General features: G+C 37.2%; 1 protein-coding gene across 8 annotated transcripts in view; it reads left to right on the top strand.

Annotated features, from left to right (window-relative positions):
* Nucleotides 1–23700, top strand: part of SLC4A10 (solute carrier family 4 member 10) — a 151148-nt gene that overhangs the window by 42935 nt on the left and 84513 nt on the right. For 6 of the 8 annotated variants that reach the window (XR_009963294.1, XR_009963295.1, XM_062611056.1 and 3 more), the window contains exon 2: nucleotides 15620–15701. Coding sequence is in view for 6 of the 8 variants with exons in the window: in XM_062611056.1 (XP_062467040.1) it covers nucleotides 15620–15701 (82 nt within the window). In the remaining 2 variants the exon portion in view is untranslated. Of the gene's footprint in view, nucleotides 1–12632; nucleotides 12823–15619; nucleotides 15702–23700 lie in introns of all 8 variants that reach the window. The other 2 variants (XM_062611058.1, XM_062611057.1) reach the window with 1 other exon arrangement.

The following is a 23700-nucleotide window of genomic DNA, read 5'->3' as shown; positions in this document are numbered from 1 at the left end:
TTACTTAGTAATTAAATATGTCACTTGCTACTCCTACCCTTTATTATTTTTTAGCAGGTGAATAGTAAATGGACATAGACAGTGTGATATTTAGGCTAAACTGCCCCTTCCAGTGATTGTGAGGTGGATGGGCAGGTTTCCAGACTGCCCTGTGCAAGTTACATCCACTGCTAAAACAAGAAGCGGGGACATTTGCTTTTTCTGTTTCTCTCCCCCCCCCCAATGAAAAATTCTTCAGTTTAAACGTAAACTGTACAGGGAGATGTAGTTTCAGTTTTTAGTGGTCTTACAAAAGCTTTGGGCCTGTCTCTGTTCGAAGGTTCAAGGGACATTTCAGTTCTTTCTGTTATGGCTTCTAGTCTCTTACTGAATTTTTCTACACTATTGCAGTTTTAAATACGCTTATTCTTTTTCTTAGTACAGGAAAGCTCTTATGGTGTGTGCTTTTTAGTGTTCTGTTACAGTCCATTGCACTATTACAGTTTAAAATAAAAAATATCTGGAATCATAACTAGCTTCCATCCTGCTGGGTTCCTGCTGATCACACAGGAGTTGTGCAAGGTACAAGTTAATGTAGGATTTCACATACCTAATGGGGATTAACATCCCTGTCATGATCTGGTCTACTGAGAATTCCAATTGGAAATGGATTTATAGTCTTGGTGAATTACAAACTTGTTTCCTCGAGTTTTGAATTCTTCCAGGCTTACACCAGGAGGTGAAATGATACCAGAGCATAAAGGTTTAAAAAAAAAAAAATAAATAATTATTACACATAACTCTTAATTTTTTCCTAAGTGCTGATGCCCCTTTGTTTTTTAAGTGTGCATATCTGTGACTTTAATAATGCAGCAGAGTGACAGGGAAGGAGTGAATTTCAAGTAACGCTTTTATTTTTTTCCTTTTTTTCCTCTTCTCAGGCAGATCAGCTCCTAGAACTTTAAGTGTTAGCTGCAGTCTGTGTTTCCCATATATAGCACACCTGATTGCACCCTTGTTTGGGGACTGAAAGCCCTGTGTAACTTCCTGGGATAGGTATGGTTTACAATACATTAGCTGGCATTCTTCTGTTTACAGTCCTTTGACTTCAGAAATCTTCTACTAAAGATAAGTATCAGACATGCCAGCTGTGAGGTTGAGCTTGGAAAAGAATAAGTATGCTCCAAGTAACAATACAAGCTTCCTAAAAAATGACAAACACTCCTTTCCAAAGAACCCAGACATCTGATCATCCAAGGTTGCAGAATAACACTTGACCAGGGATGTTCTTTACTCTCTTGTATACTATGTCTTGTGAAGAATTAGGCAATCAGTATGCTATTCTGGCAGACGATCCATAAATACAATTAAAATTCCTGGGAAAACAGGGCTCAGATTAGTCCAGTTGTGCATTACTAAAGATTTATTAGTGTGTGTTTGGCATGAATTTCTAATACAGTTATAGAGTATACAAGTATAAAATGCCTCAATTGGTACTGCTTATATGGACTTGGCATGCAATATAAACTTCAGTGGATTAAATACTCCTCTAGTGTAACTATGTCATAGCAAATCATCCTTATCAACTAGAATTTTAAATCACCATGTGATTTGTTAAAACAACTAATGTGTGTCAGGGTATATGTAACAGCTTCAGATATAGACGTTTCAGGGTATATGAAAACAACAATCAGGACAGTAGTGTTTCCTTTCTGTTGTTGTTTTTGATTGCTTTACTGGTACTTGATTATGCTTTCTGATACTTTTCCTGCTTTTATATCAGCCTGTGCCCAGACTACACTTCTTTTGGTATTCTCTGTCCTTCCTCCCTTGAGTTACAGCTGCCTTTGGTTCAGCTTCCTCTCTGGTGTTCCTGTCACTTCTTTTTTTCCCACAGATGCAAAGCTCCTCATCTCCTCCATTATCTATCTATTTTCTTGATGGTTTTGGAATGTTACTGGTCTGAAAGAACCTGGAGGTTGTCTTTTTACCTCCTACTGTTCCCTCCAGCCCACGGAAGTATGTTCCCTTGTTTATTAACACGGCATCATCTGTGATCCTTTCTGTGGAGACTGTTACCTTCAACAATATCTACTGTGAATTTAGGTCAGGGAAATTGGTACTTCTCTGCTGTTATTCTTAAGCTCTGCCTGCTCCCAGCTTTATTTATTAATTTACTTTATTTAACAATTGAATTACCTTCTGTCCGTTTTGCTGCTGTTTTTATGGTCTGTATGCACACAACTCTACCTATTCTCATCTGTCTGACTTTCATTCATAATTTCTCACTTTTCAGTTTCCTTAGGGATGTCCATCCAACTCTATAGCTGCCCTGGTGCTGTTGTTTCTCATTTGAGTTGTATAACTGTGCCAAATCAGCTACACACTCAAGTTGGTCTTTTCTCTGCACTTGTTCTCTGAGTTCCTTTTCTGTGATAACTGTTTAAATGCTTTCACCATTTTTATTCTGCCTCTCTCCAAAAATGGGACTTAGCAAAACTTTCATTTTGTCTATCTTAATAACATCATTTCTGCTCATATTTCCTTTATTCCTCTGTACTTTCCTCTATCAGCTTATCAGTTCCCTTCAGGCTCTGATTTTTTTGTTCTTCTCATACAGTTCCAAACCCTTTTGACAATGCATGGTCCTGGCTGACTCCCAGTATCCACTTTCTCAGTTCCTAATGCCATCTGCCATGCTTCAGAGATACTGCAGACTATCTCTGGTGAAAATCTTTTGATTCTGTTGACTTTCTGCATTTCCTAATCTCTGGGATTTTTATCATCTGTTATGAGTATCTTTCTTTGCAGTTTTGCCAGTTCTGTATTTTTTTTATTAATCATATACATTCCGTTCAGTTTATCTGTTCCCCTCTCTCTCCATGTGAACTTCTTAAAACCAACCAATGTTGAAATTCAAGCTTCCTCTTCATTTAGTGAAACAGACATTAAATTTTTGTTTTGTAGTCTTTGAACCTGTTCCAATGAACCCATCCTTATCCCTATTCACCTTCTGACCTTCTGCTGTTCTTTTTTTTCCAATCTCTGTTTCTCTTCTTGAATTGCTTCGCATACACAAGAAATCCGAGTCTCTTCATGTTAAGAAAACCCAACACAGAACAACTCTCAATTTCAGAAGGTTCTGTTCACCAGATTAGCATTTTACCCCTAGACCTCCCTCATCTCGCCATACCCTGACTATGCTTTGTACAATTGTCTTAATTACTTGTCTTTCTAGAACTGCTCATTTCTGTTTTCTGCCTTTTGCACAGAAATTTGTCTCACTAATGTTCCACTTCTTCCTGGATGATTTCCAGGCTAGTCCTTTATTCTCCTCCACTCCATCTGTCATCTCTCTGCAATGCTATGTTGTAGTCTTCACTAGATTTTGTTGTTCTTAGATATTTGTCATTTCTTGTTCTTCGACATTTGTCATTTTGTCCTTGTTGATTCTCTTTCTTTTCAGACTCAGTTTCTTATAGGGTGGGTCTTCTCTGCCCCTCTTCCTCTTTTTGTCTGTAGGTGTGTGTTTAGATCTCTCAAGAATCCATCCTCAGTCTTTGCATCCTCCTCCACACCTTACTTCAGCTAATGCAGCCATAAACATGGCTTCTTTGTGCATCCCTGCTTTACTTTTTAGTGGTCTTCCTCCAATCCAGTTAAGCTATACGGATCTCAGAGAATTTTCTTGGTCTTTGGTGGTCATCTGAATATAATCATATCAGGAAGAATTATTGAGTTTTCTTTACTTTCCTCATGTGCTTTTCTTGCACTGTGCAGTTCCAAGGTCTGTCAGTTCCTGTTTGTCCACGTAGCCATAAATCAGATTGCAGGCTTGCTTGCCTCAACACTGTGATTGTTATGATCTCATCTGCCTGTCTGACGCTACTACTTACAGCTTTGCTTTACTTAATTACTGGTGTTAATATCGTCTTCACTTACCATTCTGCCTGCATCACTTGCTTTTTTGTCTATTTACTCATCTTCTGAAATACAAACTTCTTTCTTTGAAAAGCATTAAATTTGCCTTCCCCTTTCCCTTCCAAGGGAGAGATTTTATGACAAAGTTGAATTTTGTGTTTTCTCTGCTGGTAGTGTTGGTTTTGATTTCCAAATGCTGTTCATTTTACAGTCATTAGTATACTTGCTCTTAATGTGCCCAATCTTTGTTGAAGCTCCTCCTCAAAACTCCTTCTGTAGTCTGTAAAGTTAAGTATAGCCTGTTAATGACTGGGCAGGTGTTAGTTGTGTGCATCTTGTTATACTTAAGTTGCAAGAATTCTTAACTTAAGGCTATATCTTGTTTGTATGCCTAGAAGCTATAATGTGTCTTTTAAATTATAGGACCATTGAAATAGTTATAAATATGGTAATTTATTTGAAGTATTGACTATCACATCATGCATGTATTTCAGTATATATAGCAACAGAGCCCACAGACACTTTTTCATTCTCCACACATGGTGTGTTTAATAACAGTGCTAGTTAAAGAAAAGGTAGGCAGAATTTGCAGGTATAAGGAGGGATGCTTATAAGGCCAAATACAGATCAGAAGGTATTATTATTTTAGTACCTGTGTTGAGATCCTGCCAGAAGAGGAGGAGCTTATTCTGTTAAGCCTGATATAAACTTGGTTCAGTCTTTCATTTATTACAAGTAGCTTGTGGCATAATGTTTATATGACAAAAATTTTCTTTTTTGTATTTATCACAGAGAAATCCTTTAACAAATTCTTTAAATAAAAAGAAATAATAATTAAATAAATACTGAATAAAAATTCCTTAATACAAGGAGATGATGTTGTCTTGGCAAGGAAGGCTATGAAAAGCATCTGCTGACTATTATTTTTCATCATTGTGCTTTTAACTATTTTCACTTTAGAGTAGTATAGTGAAATACAAGTAGTGATATGTAATTCAGAAATCTCATTACTTGTGTTGTGCCAGTAATACTTGATATCTAGTAATTTCTGCCATTTTCTCAAAATACTAAATACTGGGGACACTTAGATCAGGGAGATGGAGTCTGAAAGGTGAAATTTAATGGGATACTAGTTATCCAGTAAATACATAAACAAGTAAATACTATGCCTGTGAGAAGGGCTGAAAAAAAAATTGCTTTGGAAAAGTTTCCTTACCATTACCAAAATGGGAATGCAGTCCTAACAGCCTTTCTATTCAAAATACTGTATCTATCACCACCAGAAAGACTCCCAAATTCTGAAGGAAGAGAGTAGTTAGAGGTTAGTTAATACCTTTCAAAGCTCTGATGGTTTTATCTTCCCTTGCTGTTCTCTATCTGCAGGTGCCTATGAGTCTGTCGGTTGAGTAGCATTATGAGAAAATAGACGATGAAAATGATGCTCTTTTCTAACAATAAAATCCTTTAATACAGAAGCACAAAACATGTATAAGCTGGTAATGCCATGTTCACATTTACTTTCTACTATATAGTAATACTTGTCCTTTTTCCTTTCTAAAAGTTATGTTCTGTAATTTCTATATAAAGCACACTGTTAAAGCCGTATCAGTTGTTTCTAACTTTCTATTGCTTGTTTTTATTGTCAAGTATCTTAACTAGTCTAGAACAACAAGGTCATGGAGGTGATGATGTTTAAAGCTTCCAGATTGCAGCAGACATGCAATAGGTACAAGTCGAATTCTTAGATCTCTGAGAGTTAGGAAGACCAGTTGAAGTACTATTTATAATTCATATTTACCTTTGATTTTTTGGCAGTGCAGTTCAATTCCTGAATGTGTATCTTGTGCACTTGTGCTGTCCAGACTTTTAAACTGTACAGATACCTCATTGTCTAGTCCATTGTCATGATCACTTTCCCAATATATTTTCAGTGAGTCTTTGATATAAAAATTCTCTTTACAGTGCGGTATTTCATCTCCTGGGCAGAAGTGATGCACAAGTAACTTCAAAATTGGTGTCTCAGATCTGTTTATTTGTCCTGTTACTTCTCAGAACACATTATCAATTTCATTATCTCACTTCTTTTCTGCCTTTTGCTTTTCTCCCCACTGCTTCTGCACTGTGTACTGCTTTTCATAATTCCTATGTGAATTAATTAGAGTATCTGAACTTTCAGGTAGCAGATCATATCATCAGTGGCTTAGAGGACACAATTATTTTTTATCTTTGTGAATAGAGTGGTTTCTGACTGTTTTCTCTGGCATTGCCCTCCCCAGTCATCATGGCTTCTTGATGCCCTGAGAGAGATGAATAATGAGAGCAAAGACAATCAGAATGTCATTGTCTGATTATGAGATGGAGAGTTTTTTCTTGTTTTATGCTGTGACTATATAGGCAGTGCAAAAGGCCTTTCCTTTTCTGTTAACAGTTTGTGTGTATGCAGCAAATATTTCTGGGTGATACAAATCTGGTTTTTTTTTTGTTTGTTTGTTTGTTTGTTTTTTTTCCCCCAATCACATCAATAACTGTTGCATTGGTAACAAAATCTTTCATGACAACAAGATCACATAGGTCAACCTAAATCTTTGGAGATGAGAAGTACTGGGTCATTTGTTCTGGATTTTCTGCTGAAGTTACTCCATGATGATATAGGTGATTTGGGAATTCTTCAGACTAACCCCTCCATTTGAATTTATACATTTTGGCCAAGAAAACTTACCAGTTGTCTTCAAGGAAGTTATTTACATGTTTCAATTTAAAAAAAACCCAAGTTAACCAAACACAATCATCTTTTCTCTTTTGAAGGGTAATAGATCATATAGAAGACAAGTCTGAAAGACTACAGGAATTTAATTTAATCTTCAGAAATGCAACAGAAAATTGTATGGTAGTCTGAGTTGTTTTTTTTTTTTTTTTCTGACAATGGATGATGAAAGGGCCATATTATTTTTCAACACCTCAGGTTTGGTTTTGCTGCTGGTTGAGCAGTAGTATCATGAGTGTTGGCAAACTTATTTGGAAGGTTAGTGATGAGTTTGGCTACATATGAATTGTCACACTTGATCAGACTAACAGTCCATCTAGTTTACTACCCTGTCTCTCCAGAGAGTCGTAATTTGACTGTTCTAAGTCTCAACAGTTTCCAGCCGATCTTCAGTGACAGTCAGTCTACCTAAGATCTTGTGTATCCGGTGGAAGCACCCATCTCTTTGCATTGATTATTGAAAACGTGGATGGTGATGTCATCTCTGGTTAAGGCAACTTCAGTTAGCTACCAAAAGTTTTATGGAATTAATCCTTGTATTGTGCTTGTCAAGTGTGTTTGTCAACTGAAAATTGTTGATAGGTCTGAGAAACAGAAGAATCACTGAATATTATACTGGTGTTTCTGAGAGAAGGAGTTAATATATATTTGGGCTTGCAATCTCGAAAAAAAAGTGATGTGTTGAACTGTAGTTGGCATACATTTGTATGTAAAAGATGCAGACTCCAGACTACATTACTTTTGTGGCTGTAAAGAAAGACCTCTCTCCTGTGTTCTAGCTGCTAAGACAGATTCTGATAAGTTGGTCATGACCTCTTTTCTTCATTGCACTTGCTACTTCCACATGAGTAGCTGCTGCAAGAAGACTGCCTTCTATGATTCTTTTCTCTGACCCTAGTTCTAGGTAAAGAAGTCTCAAAACACATCAACTTTTCTGAGGCTGAAGGCAGATCTTAGGAGGTGGGAAATGCATCTAACTTAAAACCAATTTATCTTAATGCTGATTAAGAAACTAGCAATTAACATAACTTACGGTTTTCTATTTGCTGCCCAGCATCTAATATCCTGTTGCATAGTGGGCTAAACTCAGCATGTTTAACTACATGGAAATAATGCTGTTATTTTGGATCTGTCCTCACCTGGCATTGGGCCAAGAGAGAGCCTAGACATGCTAAAAGTAAATCTCATTTGGGCTTTGGATAAAGTCCTCGCATCCATCTTCATGCTGTTGGACTTCTCTGTAGTAGCTGAGAGAGCCATTGCTGTGAATGAGAAAAGAGGATTTCAGCTAATGGGACTCACTGGGATGACGTAAGACATTTGAATAGTAATCACAGAGATAAAAAATAGCCATGCCTCAGGTTGAATTCTGTGCTGTTCTCGCCTTCATAATTTGTAAGTATTTGACAGTGTAGTAAAGAAAAATATGAAGCAAAGGGAATAAAATCTCAGTCATGCAGATGTGACCCAGCTTAACTAGCAGCAAGGAACACTTTATTTTCTTTATTTGGAGGTCTAGCTGAGACTAGCAACTGAAGAAAGATTAGTTTACAAAACCAGCAGATACAATATAGTAGGAAGGAAGGGGAGAAGTTACGGGAATCTTAACGTGACTGCAAGCGTTCATAAAAACACCATAAGCTAGGTGCCTTCTTCAGGTTTTGTAAGGCGCTCACATCATTTAGGCATACCTGATAATTTTACTCTGAGGCATACAAAAGATGACAAGCACAGCTGCAATTAAATGCACATGCTTCAAACAGGTACTGGAATCCAGAAAGAATTTAAAAGTTCATTATTTCCTTATAATATCCAATGCTCCAACAGGTTTGTCGAGCCTTAGTGGGAACATTGTGTGTTTGTGATCCCCTCCCCTCCTTTTGTTGCTGCGGTTATCAGTACAATAGGTGTATGAAGAATAGATAACGTAACATATTTGCCTTGCAAATGTACAAAATATTGTTTCTACCTAACATGGCTTTCTAAGAAAGAAGATTCCATATCAAATGATAGGGAAATATTTTAGTGATTATGCATCCATTTATGCATCGATTCTTATTGGCTGTATTGCGTATAATGGTAAAAACTAGCACAGGATGATTCAAAGTAGATAAACACAGGGATTGCATATATTTGTGAGCATTTACTAGTCTGTAGAACTGCTTTGTGTTATTTGTGTGTGCATTTTCTGCGTGCGTTTCATATCATTAATTTTATAACAATAGTATGTGCTTAGATTTAATGTCTACAGTGATTATCTATGTTTACATGTTATGGGAATTGCATTATTACATTAAATGTGTGCTTAGTCTCAGGTCAGTAGCAAATGAGTTCTTTGGAGCTAGTGCTGATTAGTGCAATTTTTAGCAGGATTGAAGAAGATGGTGTTTCTTTACTGAGCCATGCTAAACAATATCTTGGCTTTTGCTGTAAAGAGAAAAGGGAAAAAGAGGCAGAGAAGGATGCTTCTATGCATATGAAATGCAGCCTTGGGGAAGATGCAAATCTGGAATGAAAACTAATTGCTTTCTATTTTGTTGCATAGCCTGGGCTATGTGGAGTAGGGCTGACCAAAAGGAGTATGTGCTTTATGGTAACTAGTAGTGATTACTGCAGAAAGCTGCCACAAACCCAGACCTTATTGAATTATAAATGTGCTTTGATGGGTCTTCCTTGATAGGTGGATAGAGGGGGAAAAGGGTGATAATAGTGAAGCTAGTGGAACGGAAAAGCAATTATATTTAATCAGGAAGATAAAATTCACTGTACTTCATACCTCGAAAGATTTCTAAATACGATTATATGTAATATAAATAATTAAATGCAATTCTATTAAAAAAGTTTGGATGTTAGGGTGTTTTTTTTTCTTCCCTGTGCTTGTCTTCAGAAAGTGAAGAGAATTGTAGCATCTAAGTTGTGGGCGTACATATTGTACACTGAACTAGTTTTGTGTGGCTGTGTGTGTTCAAGGGCAGTTTAAAGGACAAGGCTGAACATGGCAGTCACCAGTGATTTGCATCCTACAACAGGGAAGCATCCATCTACATATAAACAGCTTTTTAGCCATTTAGTTTAATTATCTTTACAAGATAATTCCAAAAGGCTCTTGGCAGATCCTGAGTTCAATAACTCACTTTTCTATGTTTTTAATAATGGCATTTTTTTTCTGAAATGTCAAGCTGAACTTGACAAAAGGATCTTAAAAATAGAAATATTGTGTCATGGGTCTGCAAAATAAATACAATACGAAACAATAATGCTGGAATATCTTCAGACTGGGAAGGCAATCACGGTGTGTATGTGATCTCTGGATAAGTGTTTAGAATTTCATTACAGACCATTTGAAAGCTGAATACACAAGGTTTACACCACTGACTTTATTTATTTCAGATTATGTATTTTATAATATATTACGGAGTTCCATCTTTTAATTTGTGTTTATTGATAATACGAAATAACTAGAATAATTTTATATTATAGCTTTCTATTGTTCATAGGAATGCAATATTTAATATTTTATGCTGACAGGTGTTCCTGAGTTCCAGATGGCATTGGAGAATTATGTAGGTTGTCTAATCATCAGTAAGTGGCTTATATGGAGAAGTAATTAATACCATGATTATTTTTCTTATGAGTCATCAGGTGTGTCATACATAATTTCTACTGAGGAAAAGATCAAAATGGCTTCTGTTCTGCTGTATAAAAGTATACCAAAAAGGATTCTTTTTGGTTACGTTTTTATTTGTGCTGTGGGTGTATTAAGAATGTAATTAAAAAGGAAAAGGATTTTACCTGAAGGTATAAAAATGCTGAAAATTTTTCTGTAATATTAATACTCTCTGGAGCTGTTTTTTGTGTTGTGTTTCAGAGTAAATCAATCATCCAGTTTATTGAAAACACTGACCAAATATCAGAGACAGAAAATAAAAGCAGCCAGGTATGAAGAAAATTAGGTAGAAAGAAGGATTAAGAAAAGGAGTAATTTCTGGTTTTCCATGTAAAATGAAAATTTTAGTGCTATCCATTGTTCAAAATATTGGCACCAAATACCATACTGGTGGAGCAGAGTACCTACTAAGGGAAGGTCAGCGAGACATATTTATTGCAACTTTAATAATTTAATTTTCTATTGTCCAAACAATTTCCTGTTTCCTAATGTGTATTTATTGTTGTTCATTTATTCATTTATATTTATGGTGGTGATCAGCACAGATGATCTTCAGTAAATGTTTGTGTAATGTTCAGGTAGCTTTTATGATACAAGCAATAGTGTCTTTTAAGATCATGCATTGGTTTTGCTTTTTTAGTAAATACACATAAAAATACATATAATAAAAATTATGTATTGTCACCTACACTTTAATCTACCTTCTTGTCATTTAGAATATGTGGAATATGTCCTAATTCCATCATCCAGAAATATCCTAAACTTCTACAAGTGTGTCTACATTAGCACATTGATATTTAATGCTTTAGTGTGGATCCATCTTTGAAAAGAGGTACTTTCCTCCTTCCATTCATCTACCACATGATGAAAGCACCAACATTTCTAAGAGCTATAACTAAAAATGCCCCAAAGCATCTGTCATACAATGATGCTTCTCAGCTTTTCTAAATATGTGGTTTCTCCATTAATTTAAGTGGTCTGAGGTGTAGAAGGGCAGTGCATGGTTCTGGGAGGTGACAGGTTTAAGGATCAGCCTCTTTGCAACACAAGATGAATTACAGTTAGGGCTGTATCATAGCTAAAGAGGAAGCTTTGGGAAGCTTTCCAGGAGGTCATTTATACAGCTTTGAAATATCCTGGGTAGTGATCTTTGTCAATACATTAATAGAAAGGGCACTTTAGACATTTAAGTTTCTAAACCATGGGCCTTTCTATTCCTTCTGACTTAAAATTCCTGGCAACAGCTGCAGCCTCACTTTGTACTCTGATAAGCAGGTTGCTGATCTAAGGTTGAAAAGCAGTACTCCTACCACTCATGGTGACCTTCTTCCTTCATGACTGAATACCAAAAAGTGGAAATCAGATGTCTTTGAAGGTTGTTGATTGCCTTTTAATTTTGTTCAAATACATGTTTCAGTGTTACAGTGTGTGGTGGCACTGTGAAGGATTCAGAGGATGACTCTACTGTCTGCTTTTCTATACTCACCACTGTATTTAAATTTCTAGTGTAAGGAGACAAAAATAGTAACAACTATGTCTGTAAGACTCATTAAGTTAGGTTTCTCTGTGAAATATGTGCAGCAGATGCTGCTATGTGGTGAAGGTCATTTCAGCATTCATTTGGAAAATGTAAGAGGTGAAATCATGGACTGAGTAGAGTTGCTGAGCCCTGGTTTCCAAGGAGCTTGTGGTTTCCACGTGAAAGCCTCAGCTTTTACTTACTCTTTTATCCTAGATACATTATTTCTTTTACTATGTGTTTGCTGATATTTTATTGCTTTAGGGAAATAAAAGGTTTGTACCTACATTTAAATAAACCATGGTGTGATAACTATATAAAACAATAAAATATTTACAAATACAATTAAAAAGAGAGAGAAGTGTTAGGTTGTTTATAAATATATGCCATGTTTATTGTGCTCTGATTACAGCTTCACATAAATATAATTCTTCTGCAGATTGCTTTTGAATTAGGCTAATAGAATGCAAGCCCAGTATGCTTATTTTTGTGTGAACTTTGTCCAGTTAAGTTGTTAAAGCTGTGCACCTTAGCAGTATTAGAAGGTATTAATATACATTGGTTTGATGAAAAAACCCAAAACACTTTATGCCTAAATGTTGATTTTTATCAGTCTGTGGTTTCCTATCATCGTATCTTCACGTGGGTAGAGTTTCCTAAATTGAATGATTTTCCACTTCTGTGGTGCTTTACAGTTCTGAAATGCTGTGTGAATATATTGTAGCACAGAGCAGCCTGGTCAGGAAGGTAGGTAAGTAAGTATTATTATCCCTATTTTACAGATGGGGAAGCTGAGGCACAGAGATTAAGTGACTTTCCCAAGGCCACACAGCAAGTCAGTGGCAGATCCAGGATTAGCGCTCGGGGACTTCCTGGATCCCTCTCCCATGCTTTAAGCAGTAGACCACAGTGTTCACTGGACTCAGCAAGCAACTCATTGCAATAATGGACAGTTCCAAGGACTCGTACCTGGTCAGTGTGTCCATACATTTTTTTGCAGACTCCTGCAATAAGTCAGTATAATTTGAATACCCCAGTTCTAGCAGATTTGTGCACTGTGTAAAATTTCTGACCTTCATCATCTTCAAATAGGTGAAAGGAGAAGTGTTAGAATTCTGAAATAAGCATTGCATGGCTGTGAAAAGCATTGAGTTTTCATGCTTACTTCTGATCCTGCTGAAACTAATGGGCAAAACTGCAGTGGATTCATGGCTTTGTTAGTGTAGAGGTTGGTTGGCTGCTTGGTACATTAAAAGTCATCCAGAGCCTGAATTCTATCTTCCATGACTATAGTTAGTCTTGCCTACATTTTCAGTTTGAAACTCTCATTTATTGCAACACTTAAATATATCAATTTTATAGTTTTTCTGAAAAGGTAATAAAAAGCAGATTATCAACTGAAATTAGGTTTCTAGTCTCTAGACATCATGGGTGAGTGGAGTGAATCTGCCTCTATTTTTACTTGTAGTGTTTACCTCCAACTAAGATTAAGACCTAATTGCACTCAGCTAATAGTGAGCCCTTCCCTCCTGTCTCCCCTCCTCCAAGGAGGTAGTACAGGGGTAACAGAAATTACTTCTGTACTGGTAAATGCAAGGTGGCTTTCATACTGCTCCCTGGAAGTGAGAGTGTACAGTGCAAGGCCTGTTTAATTGGTCTTTGCTCAGACTTTGACAAGTGAATTGGCAACAACACAATACTCCCAATTAAGCTGTTTTTCCCTATAATATTAATGGAATAAACCCACTTCTGAGAATGAGGCGAGACTGAGATTTGCTGTGACATTACAGGAAGAGGAGGCAGGGAAGAAAAAGATTGCCAGAAGCTGAAAATTGAACACATGGGAAAGGAGAAGTCAAAGTGTATGAGCATATTTTGATAAATATTAATGAATTAATTTGTATTTAATTTACTTAGATAATCTGTAAAGGCTTTAAACTGTCCAGCGATTTAATGTGTTCCCCACTGTAAATTTCTCCTAACATTGTTTCCATGAGGCCTTTTCGGTATCAGTAAAATACTGATGGCTGTCTTATACTAGAATAACACTATTTCTGATACGGCTGCAGTACAAATATGGACTTTGGCATCCTGCCTAACCATTCACCCAGGGCATGGCATCATGCCAACGTAACGAACGCCCAGTTGTGTCTAAACTGCTTAAAATAATGGATTCATTTTTACCTAAGATGATAAAATGGTTTGTGTGTATTATACTGCCCTGGTACACCTTAATAGATTATTAGGTTCTAAATTATTAAAAGACAAACCAGTTTCAATAGAAGGCCTCTTCTCATTGCCAGATTGTAGTTACATACTATTATCTGTGGGAAAGCTCTAGTAAAGATACTGTAACACTCTAAGTCTCTCTTTCTTTCTTTAACAGCCCAGATGCTTGGAGCTGACACATTCCCAGGATTTTTCTGTATAACATGGATACAGCATGATAGCTATTTTTAAAAAAGAGAGGAGCCTGAAACAAAAACTTATATCCGGAATGCATGATATCCAGCTCTAGATGTGAATCTTTTTGCCTGGGGCATCTGCTCTTTAAGGAGAGATGCTTATGTAGTTAATTTCTTGTTATATTTGGTTTCATTCTATATATAGATACAGATATTTAGCATGTAACATTGATATTCAAATTCCCTTGCTTCAGACTTCTATTAAAGTACGAATTTTATATACTGGAATCAAGCAGTTCTAGTTCTAATATTGCTTACTAAAACCCTTTCACTAAAGACAAGTAAATATGTATTCATGATACATTAGTTCATGTTTTTGTATAATTAATCTTTTTGTCTTCATCATAACTTACTGGAAACCAACACTAAATCATGTTGTGAAATATAGGCTGTGCTTAGTAACTGTATTTTTACAATTGGTGATGTCAAGCTCATAGTAAAGCCAGTATTTGTTTTAACCCTGTTACTGAAATCCCGAAAGATTTCTCTACTTAGGGAAATGTGATTTCCACCCCTTCCCTTCTTCATGTCAGAAGTGACCATAATAACTAATTTCTGCAGCTTTTTTAGACTAAACATGATACACTAATTCATCACGTGGTACTTTTACAGTGCAGTAGAGAATAGCTAAAATGCATGTATGATCACAGTATAAAATTAAACAAGAAATATATGTTCTTAAGGAAGAACAGCTTCTCTCTTTTCTACTATTACTTTTTCTCTCTTCCTTAATTGTAATTACAGTTGGTGTTTGTAAAGAAAAGCAAAACCTTTGCAATTCACCAGTAAGCAAAGTCAGTTGTTTTCATGGTATTAAAGTATTCTTTCTTACCATGTTGTCAATGAGTATCATTCTCTAGCTTTGCCAAAGTATAGGGAGTGTTTGTGTTAATGATTTGGAAATTCTGTATGTAGCTCAGGATCCTGGTCAAAAGACAAAAATACATGTACAGTCCCTTTCTTCAAGAGTACAAGAATAAAGCTGCCTCTACCAGACATTTCTTCCCTCATCTCTTTTGTTTTCCTATTGACTCATCTTTTTCTTAGTTCCCAGTAACCAGTGTTTATTCATCATTTTGCAGGTTTTAACATTTCTTCACATGTCAGTTAGGTATAATCTTACTTCAGTAAAAACTGAGGCATGAAGAATAGATTTTAATAAGAAAAATTATATTCTTAAAACCTTTTTTTTTCCTGAGTAGGAAAAATTAAATATTAAAAGCATTTTTGTTTCATAATACTATACAAGCTTGCAAATTTTCCAAATGAGCAGCAGCTTACCTGTCCTTTTTTGTGTTTTACAGAGGAATGATGAAGAGGCTGTTGTGGATAGAGGTGGAACTCGCTCCATTCTCAAGACACATTTTGAAAAGGAAGATCTAGAAGGTGAGAGAGAGTTTTCCTGTGCATTACATTGTCTCTTTTTTTCTGAAGGTACTGAAATGCAGTTTCAGTGTGTATACTTACTTTGAGCATGGGTACAGAAAGAGTGAACAAGAGAGTAGAATCCTACGATTCATTTTAAAAAGAGAAATACTACTCTCTTCTCACACTGGTGCTCAGGTAGAGATGATGGTGGAAAGAGCTGGCTGGTTCTCAGTAATCTATAATCAAATCCTGTCAGCATGTGTGTATGACTTTAGATAAGTCTTTCTACCTTTAAGTTTCGAAATATGTAAATGCAAACAGGATTGATGATTTAGGGCGTATAATGGCTTCTACACTTGCTTTACCGTCCCCATCTAGTTGCCTTGCCACATCTTCAGCTGAACAAAAATATTCTGAAGTGACACAGATTGTACACATACCTGGTAATACACACTCCAGAAACCACCTAACGTCATGTAGAAGAAAGTGAGACGTTGTGAGAACTATCTTATTATATTGGCCTAATAATTCAGATAGTCTCAGAGTTGCATTTCACTCTGTTTAGTGGATCCCAAACTTTTTCTTTACTTACACTGTTGTATGAAGTTGTGTAACACCCCTCCCTCCCCCAGATCATAACTACTGGATGAAACTGAATTTCTGTTGCATGTATAATATCCCATCCCAGAGACTGGAACTTACTGATTTTATTTGTTAGCTTCTTGTGGTGGGATGTAGAAGGTTCTTGTGTTTGTCATACACAGCCACAAGAACTAGCCAAAGTGAAATACGAGGATCTGGAGTGTATTTGAACTTCCTACATCTGAAAAGTTATCTGCCTCATGTCTAAAGAGAGTTCTCTCTATCTGTGCATGAACTTGAGCTTTCTAAATGCCTGCCCTTGATTACTTTATCGCATTTTTTTTCTTCTCCTTTCACTCTGGCTGTATGAATTTCGTGTTCTTTGCTACGTGGTGGCTGTATTGATTTCATGTGAATATCAACATGATGCACAACAACTCCCTGTTTTGCTTCCCTCAGCAGTGCCTCAAAAAGCATTTTGAAAGGGGCCTGGATGTGTTAGTCTGTATGAGGTAATCTCTTACAGAAGGATGTGCTGCTCAGTGTAGTATGTACAAGATAGGCAGCTCTCTGCTCAGTCTGTGGCAAGTCTGTATACATGCAAGGGTAGATCTCGGGTAGCATGTTTCCAAAGTGGCATTTAGGGTTTTTCTGTGTCTTCATGGGGTAAATGGCTACCAGTGGATCAGGCTGGCTATGACAATTTTGAACTTAAGAGCACAACCCCTTTTTTTGAATCTCAACTCTTAGTCTTTAGTATTCAGTCCCTTGATCATGTCTTTGGACAGAGTGAAACTATTGTATCTGGTGTCCTTAGAGAGTGCAGGCTCCCTGCATTCTCCATCTCCATAATGCTGATTCACAGAATTTTCTGTTGGGTTATCCTACCCCCCAAAATTCCTTTTGCTGAGTCATTTTACAGTTGATGGTAAGGTGGCATTATAGAGATGTACAATTTTCTAGAGAATGACATCTTTAAGTCAGTCACCTGGGTAGACTCAGGTGTTAAGGAAATCAGGATGACTGTGATGTTCCACATGTGATTGCATGGAACCTAAAGCTTCATCTCAAAATTTGAACAAGTATGTAGTTTAAAAATGTTGTGGTTTAAGCCCAGCTGATAACTCAGAACCAAGCAGCCGCTCGCTCACTTTCCCCTTTCTTCCTCTCTGGCTCCTGGTGGGATGGGGAGGAGAATCAAAAGAGTGTAAACCGCACGGGCTGAGATAAGAACAGTCCAGTAACTAAGGTATAACACAGAACTGCTGCTGCTACCACCAATAATCATAGAATCACAGAATAGTTAGGGTTGGAAAGGACCTTAAGATCATCTAGTTCCAACCCCCCTGCCGTGGGCAGGGACACCTCACACTAAACAATATCACCTAATGCCTCCTCCAACCTGGTCTTGAACACTGCCAGGGATGGAGCATTCACAACCTCCCTGGGGAATAAACACAAGTGATGGACAATACAATTGCTCAGCACCCACTGACTGATGCCCAGCCTGACCTGAGCAGCAATCTGGGCCTTCCAGGTGACTCCTCCCAGTTTATATATTGGGCATGACATGCTGTGGAATGGAATACTCCCTTGGCTAGTTTGGGTCAGGTGTCCTGTCTCTGCTTCTTCCCAGCTTCTTGTGCCTCTCTTCACTGGCAGAGCATGAGAGACTGGAAAGTGCTTGATTGGGGTAAGCATTACTTAGTAACAACTAAAACATTGGTGTGTTATCAGCATTGTTCTCAGGCTAAAGCTGAAACACAGCACTATGCACATAGAAATATAACTGTTACAGCTGAACCCAGGACAAAAAACTAAGTAATTACTATTTTTCACCACCATCTTGTATATATATATATGGAGTTGCTCCTGTGAAATACCAGTGAAATATTCTTTCAAAAATCTGCTCCGAGGGTATTATCAATAGAAATCAGAACGTGACAGTGACCCCCCCCCAATCTTTCCATAAGTTTAAATTGTTTAGAATACTGAAACATTCTGTAGCTAGCCAGTGAGTCTGCTTTCCTTTAAAATAAAATCACACTGCTCCCTAATGTTCTAACAATCAATCAGTATAGAATCCTTCATAATGCAGTTAGCTTTTTCAGATAAATTTCATGTCCAATCTAAGATCAGATCAGTGTGTGTATAAATATATAACTGCATCCAGAAATACCAAGTGAAATAAAAAGATCATAAGAGATTGTAAATTTTAATATTCGGTTGCTGTTAATAGCATGTCCATTTGTTTTGCAGGACAACGAGGCACTTTTCCATCTGGAAGCAGTGGATCTGACTCAGAAATGTCACTTTCTTATTTTTATCCAGTGTACATTGTGTTGGGTTCTGCTGAAAGCTTACCTTTTTCATAATGACATAAAAGATATAAAATATGAAATTATATAATCAGGTGCTAATTGCATAGCTTAGTAAAAAATCATATAATTAGGTAATTAATATGTATTGTCTAATTAGTTCTTTGACAGATACTTAATTGGTTTTATGTTTTAAAAATATAAATAGCTAGTTACTGAATATTCTAGCAAAGACTAGTTCTGACAGGGTTTAAGTTTATATCAACAACACCTCAAACCTGCAATTCATATGAAGAACTAAAGGTTCTTTAAATCTGAAAATCATTATTCTATTTCTTCTGATGAAATTTTAAAATGTTAAGTATTTTTCTATATTTTTATTTTATACTATCATCATTCAAATGTCAGAAATACTGATTTAAATGTGTACTGAAATTTCTATCTGAAATTTCTTGGCCCAGCAAATATTTGTATTTTGGGACAGCCACTGAGGAAATATAAGTATAAATCTTGCTGAAAGCATGATATCCTGGTGATTAATGCTGCCTAGAAGAACATCCACAAGATCAGAATTTTGCCTTGGTCTCTTTTGATCAGTGTTTTTATCTTCCCTGAGCAGTATAATGAAAATCTGGGGAGACAGGACAGGAACTGCAGTACTTACAGGAACAGAAGAGGTGTGGTGCTTGTCTTAATGCCAGTAATGATGCTTGCAGTATATACTTTGAATTGTATCATTTTATTTAAGTGCTTCAGAAGTAGACTGTTTGCAGAACTTTGGCATTCAGATTTTCAGCATGGATGATTTTTATCATGTAATTCATTTTTTTGCTCATGGTTTAGTGGGAGCTGTCCCTGCCCATGGCAGGGGGGGTTGGAACTAGATGATCTTAAGGTCCTTTCCAACCCTAACTGTTCTGTGATTCTATATTTTTGTGCTGAATTGTAAGGTCAAGATCGGTCACTAATACCAAAGAGATCATTTGTCTGACTGTTGCATTAGTGAAAGGACAGAGAAGGCATTTCTAAAAGCAAACCAAGAAGCCTGTCTCTCCTGGTTTTAATCACATACTTTGCATGTTATCTTTCAGTATGTGCGCAGATCAGTGGTGAAATTCCTAAATGAGAATTGGGCATTGATTCTGGATAGTAAAGTACTTAATTGCAAAAGGACAGGTTGTACATGTACCTGAACTGGGAGCAGGTAGGCAAGTTTTCATAAACAGATGTGCACAGTTGCACTCAGCTTACTCCCTGTTGTCATCTCTGGCTGTCTGCCATTGCTTCAGTGGATGTTCAGTAGTAACAGTTTTCTGACAAAATGTATATACCTACTTTTTCTCTCATAGATTAATAATGTTTGGATCGATCTCTGTGTGTTGCAACTTTTGGACTATATAGGTGCGCAAAAGGATTGGCACTAAGTGCACTCTCACTGAAGGATTTTGCTTACAGCCACCATATTGCCTGAGAACGAAAGTGACTGTTCCATGGCTGTCCTTGTTAGTGGTGTTCAGCTGCAGATCCTGGATTTTTGTGGCAGGATTTCAGAACTGCTGTGGTTGGAGAAGAAGCTTCAATAGAGAGATGACTGAAGACAGCATTATTATGTGGAGGTTCAGGGATGAATTCTGGCTCTGTTGGAGGAAATCACAAAATGATCCTTGATTCAGAGAAGTCAAGATTTTGCTTAAGCTTTTTTATGTTTCATACATTTTATCTGTCTAAGTGGTGTGGGAAAAATTTGTCTCATGGGAAATCAAGTTTGTCATCTTTCATGTCTCTCAGAATACATAACACGCCGTATCCAGTATATAAATCGCTGTACATCAGATTATTCATTCTGAAACTTTTGACAAAATTTAGATTATGTGAACTGATTACTGAAAGTCACAAAAGACTTCAAGCTAAATTAGGAAATAAACAACCCTGAATAGGATGCAAAAGCTGAGGATTTAAACTTAATAAATGAGAAATTAATTCAAAATGTTAAGCATGCTTGTAGTGATACTTTGTATTTAACAGCCTACATGAAGATTGATTTAGGTAGTAGATTTTGTTCTGCTGACCAAAAAAAGAGAAATCCTGGAGTATTTAATTATTCTCTTTTAAAAATGGCTATTTTAGTTATTATTACTTTCTAGATTTCTTCCAATTTGTGACAGTAATTAAAAAAATCATTTTGATGACAATTTCACTATACACAGTTAGGGTCAATATATGTAAAAGTCATTGTGATTGAATTCTAATCTCCATATATTATTATTTAGTGAAAATCTGAATGGCTCCAGATACTGAAGTAGCCTTTTATTCTCAGAGACTGGACATTTTTAATAGAAATAACATGACAGTGGACCTGTCTGCCACTAACATTATTTACCTGAGAGTTAATAGCAGCTCACAGGACTGAGAGGAGATAAATCTTATTAACCTGCCGGCTTTGATTCTGCTTTGCTCCCATGTAGAAGCAAGTCAGTTACTAGTTCTTCTAGGCTAGGCAGGAACACTGACCAAGATCTCCCCTCCCTTTTACTAACAGCTTGGTATAGCTTATTGTGAATAATTTTTTACCCCATCAGTACAGATCCCCTCTCCAAGCTTCCTTGCCTCTGCTTCCCTTGGATGCCCCATTCATCCTAATGTGCACGCGCACCTACCTGTGCTCCTTGTATCAATGTTTGTTAGATTTAGAGGGGTAGAATATAAAGTGTGGAAGTAAAGAGTTGGAGAAAGATTCAGGTTAGTCTATGCCTGTAATGTCAGCTTTATAAGCATGAAATTCTTTCATTTTGTTGCCTGTGAGGTATTACATGCTCTAGTTTGTTCCATTTGTGATTTCTAAGGCACATCTTTCTCTATTTTTGACTCCTTTTTGCTGTGTCTCTCAATATTTGTCAAGATCTCGCGTTCTCCTGAGCTATGCTTGCACTCTTGCCCTGGCAATCACCTGAAATCATAGAATCATAGAATAGTCAGGGTTGGAAAAGACCTTAAGATCATCTAGTTCCAACCTCCCTGTCATGGGCCAGGGCACCACCCACTAGGCCAGGTTGCTCCAGGCCTTGAGCAGCCTTTTCCAGTGCCTCACCATCCTCACAGTAAAGAATTTATTCCTTATATCCAACCTAAATCTCCCCTGTTTCAGTTTGAATCTATTACCCCTTGTCCTGTCACTACAGTTCCTGATGAAGAATCCCTCTCTGGCATCCTTGTAGGTCCCCTTCAGATACTGGAGGACTGCTGGAGGTCCACACACAGCTTTCCTTCTCTAGGCTGAACAGCCCCAGTTTTCTTAGCCTGTTTTCATATTGTCGCTTCACTTGGGTCTCTTATCCCTTGTTTGTGGGAAGATGGTTCGCCTTGAGGATTCATGAATAACTCTGCAGGACGTGTTCACATTCTGTGTCTGCTGAGGTTTTTGGCAAGGTCTGAGACCTGATCTCATGATAGGACTGTGCACACCTGAACTGCTCTGGAGCAACATGAGGAAATCAGGAATGAACATAAGTACAGTTAAAAAGACTTTTTAACCCAGCCACAAACTGGAAAAATGTTTCGTTAAAAGGAGAGATTTGTCTGGATGGCAATGATTGATGAGGGCTCTTTAAAAGGTCCTTAACTTTAATGACTTCAATGAGATGCGCTTATCCTCCATATTCAGTATGTCCTTAATGCTTTCTTGAGCCAGGGATGTTGTTTATTCTTTTTTTCTATATAATTTCTGCTGTAATTTAACCTAAAACATAAGTTGCATGCATGATGTAAAAATTTTGTGAAGGCTTTCTTGGCAGTTCCTCCCAGCATGGCAAAAAGGTAAAAAATGACCCCTGAGCAGACCATAACCACAAACAGCAATGTAACTGCTGGTTTAGGAAGTATTGTTTTTGTTCTTTCTGCTTTCGCTTTAGCTCTGCCTCCCTGCTACACTACAGTAACGAATCATGAGTCATGTATTGTCTACTCCTACACAATTCACTATAATCACTTTTTCTTCTATAAGGAAGGACTGCTGGATTTCTGTCTCTACTCACTGTTGATTTTTGAGAGGATGGAAAATTGCGTTAGCTTTAGCTGTAGCTGGCAATACATAAAAGAGGCTTCAAAGCACTCTTTCCAGAGGAGGAAGAAAGCCCTCTAGTCCTGCTGAGGTCAGCAGTGATTTGAGACTTGGCTCAAACCACTGGCAAAGTATTCTCTCTCAAGGCATCTTGACTTTGCAGTGTGTTTCCTTAGTAGGTCACAGAAGTCTGCCTTTCCTCCTTCTGGAGGTGTTTCAAGACCCATCTGTTCCATTATCTGCCCCTTCATGTCATGCCTGTGAGCAGGGATCTGAAAGGCTTGGTCTCAGTAGGTGCCTAACACAGATTCAGAACCTTCCAGGTTGAAGGCAGCGCAGGCAGATGTACCATGTGCGCCTGGCACTCGCAAACATTCACATCCAGGGCAGTCACTTTTTTATGCAGTAGTTATCACCTTCACTATGGAGCAATTAAAGTACTTGCTTGAGTCCCACATGAATGGTGTAGCATGGAGGCCTGTGGAACCTTTACTGGTGGGGAAGCAGGGAGGTGAATGTAGATTGTATGGTTTTTTTCTTACCAGATGGCTGTGTTTTTTCTGTGTTAAATTTGTGCTTGGAAGAAGAATGGTAGGCACTGGGGCAAAAATATGTGTACTTTTAGCGTTCCATTAAAAAGATCTTAATTCCTCTAAATTAAGGGAAACATTTAGAATCCCTTTCTCTCAATCTCCATTTTCTGTTGCAATGTCACATTCATTCAAACAATTCTAATGAGATTTCCAGAAGTTCCTAAGTGAAGTCATCAAGCACCATAAATTATAATGGGTGCATGTTTTCAGGGCTTTAGAAATCCCACTACATTTCCTTTCCTTCCCATTTACTTAATGAGTAAGATAAGTGGCTAGGGCAAGCTTCTGTTTTAATGACCCAGAATGCCAGGTTCTGAAAATCAGTTTTAGATGTTACATCTGTAATTTTCAAGGGCTGTGCCGAAAGTATCTTATTTTCCGAGGTTGCCTTTTTAGATTGTTAATTTAATATTGGGACCTTAAAATAAAATTTAGGTGTAAGTAAAAATTTCTTCTTTGGAATACAG

The sequence above is a fragment of the Pezoporus occidentalis genome, unplaced genomic scaffold (assembly GCF_034315485.1).
Source record: "Pezoporus occidentalis ecotype Australia unplaced genomic scaffold, CSIRO_AGI_Poc_V1 ctg150, whole genome shotgun sequence".
NCBI lineage: Eukaryota > Metazoa > Chordata > Aves > Psittaciformes > Psittacidae > Pezoporus > Pezoporus occidentalis.
The sequence above is the reverse complement of the archived record's forward strand: the minus strand, read 5'-3'. Positions and strand labels throughout refer to the sequence as shown.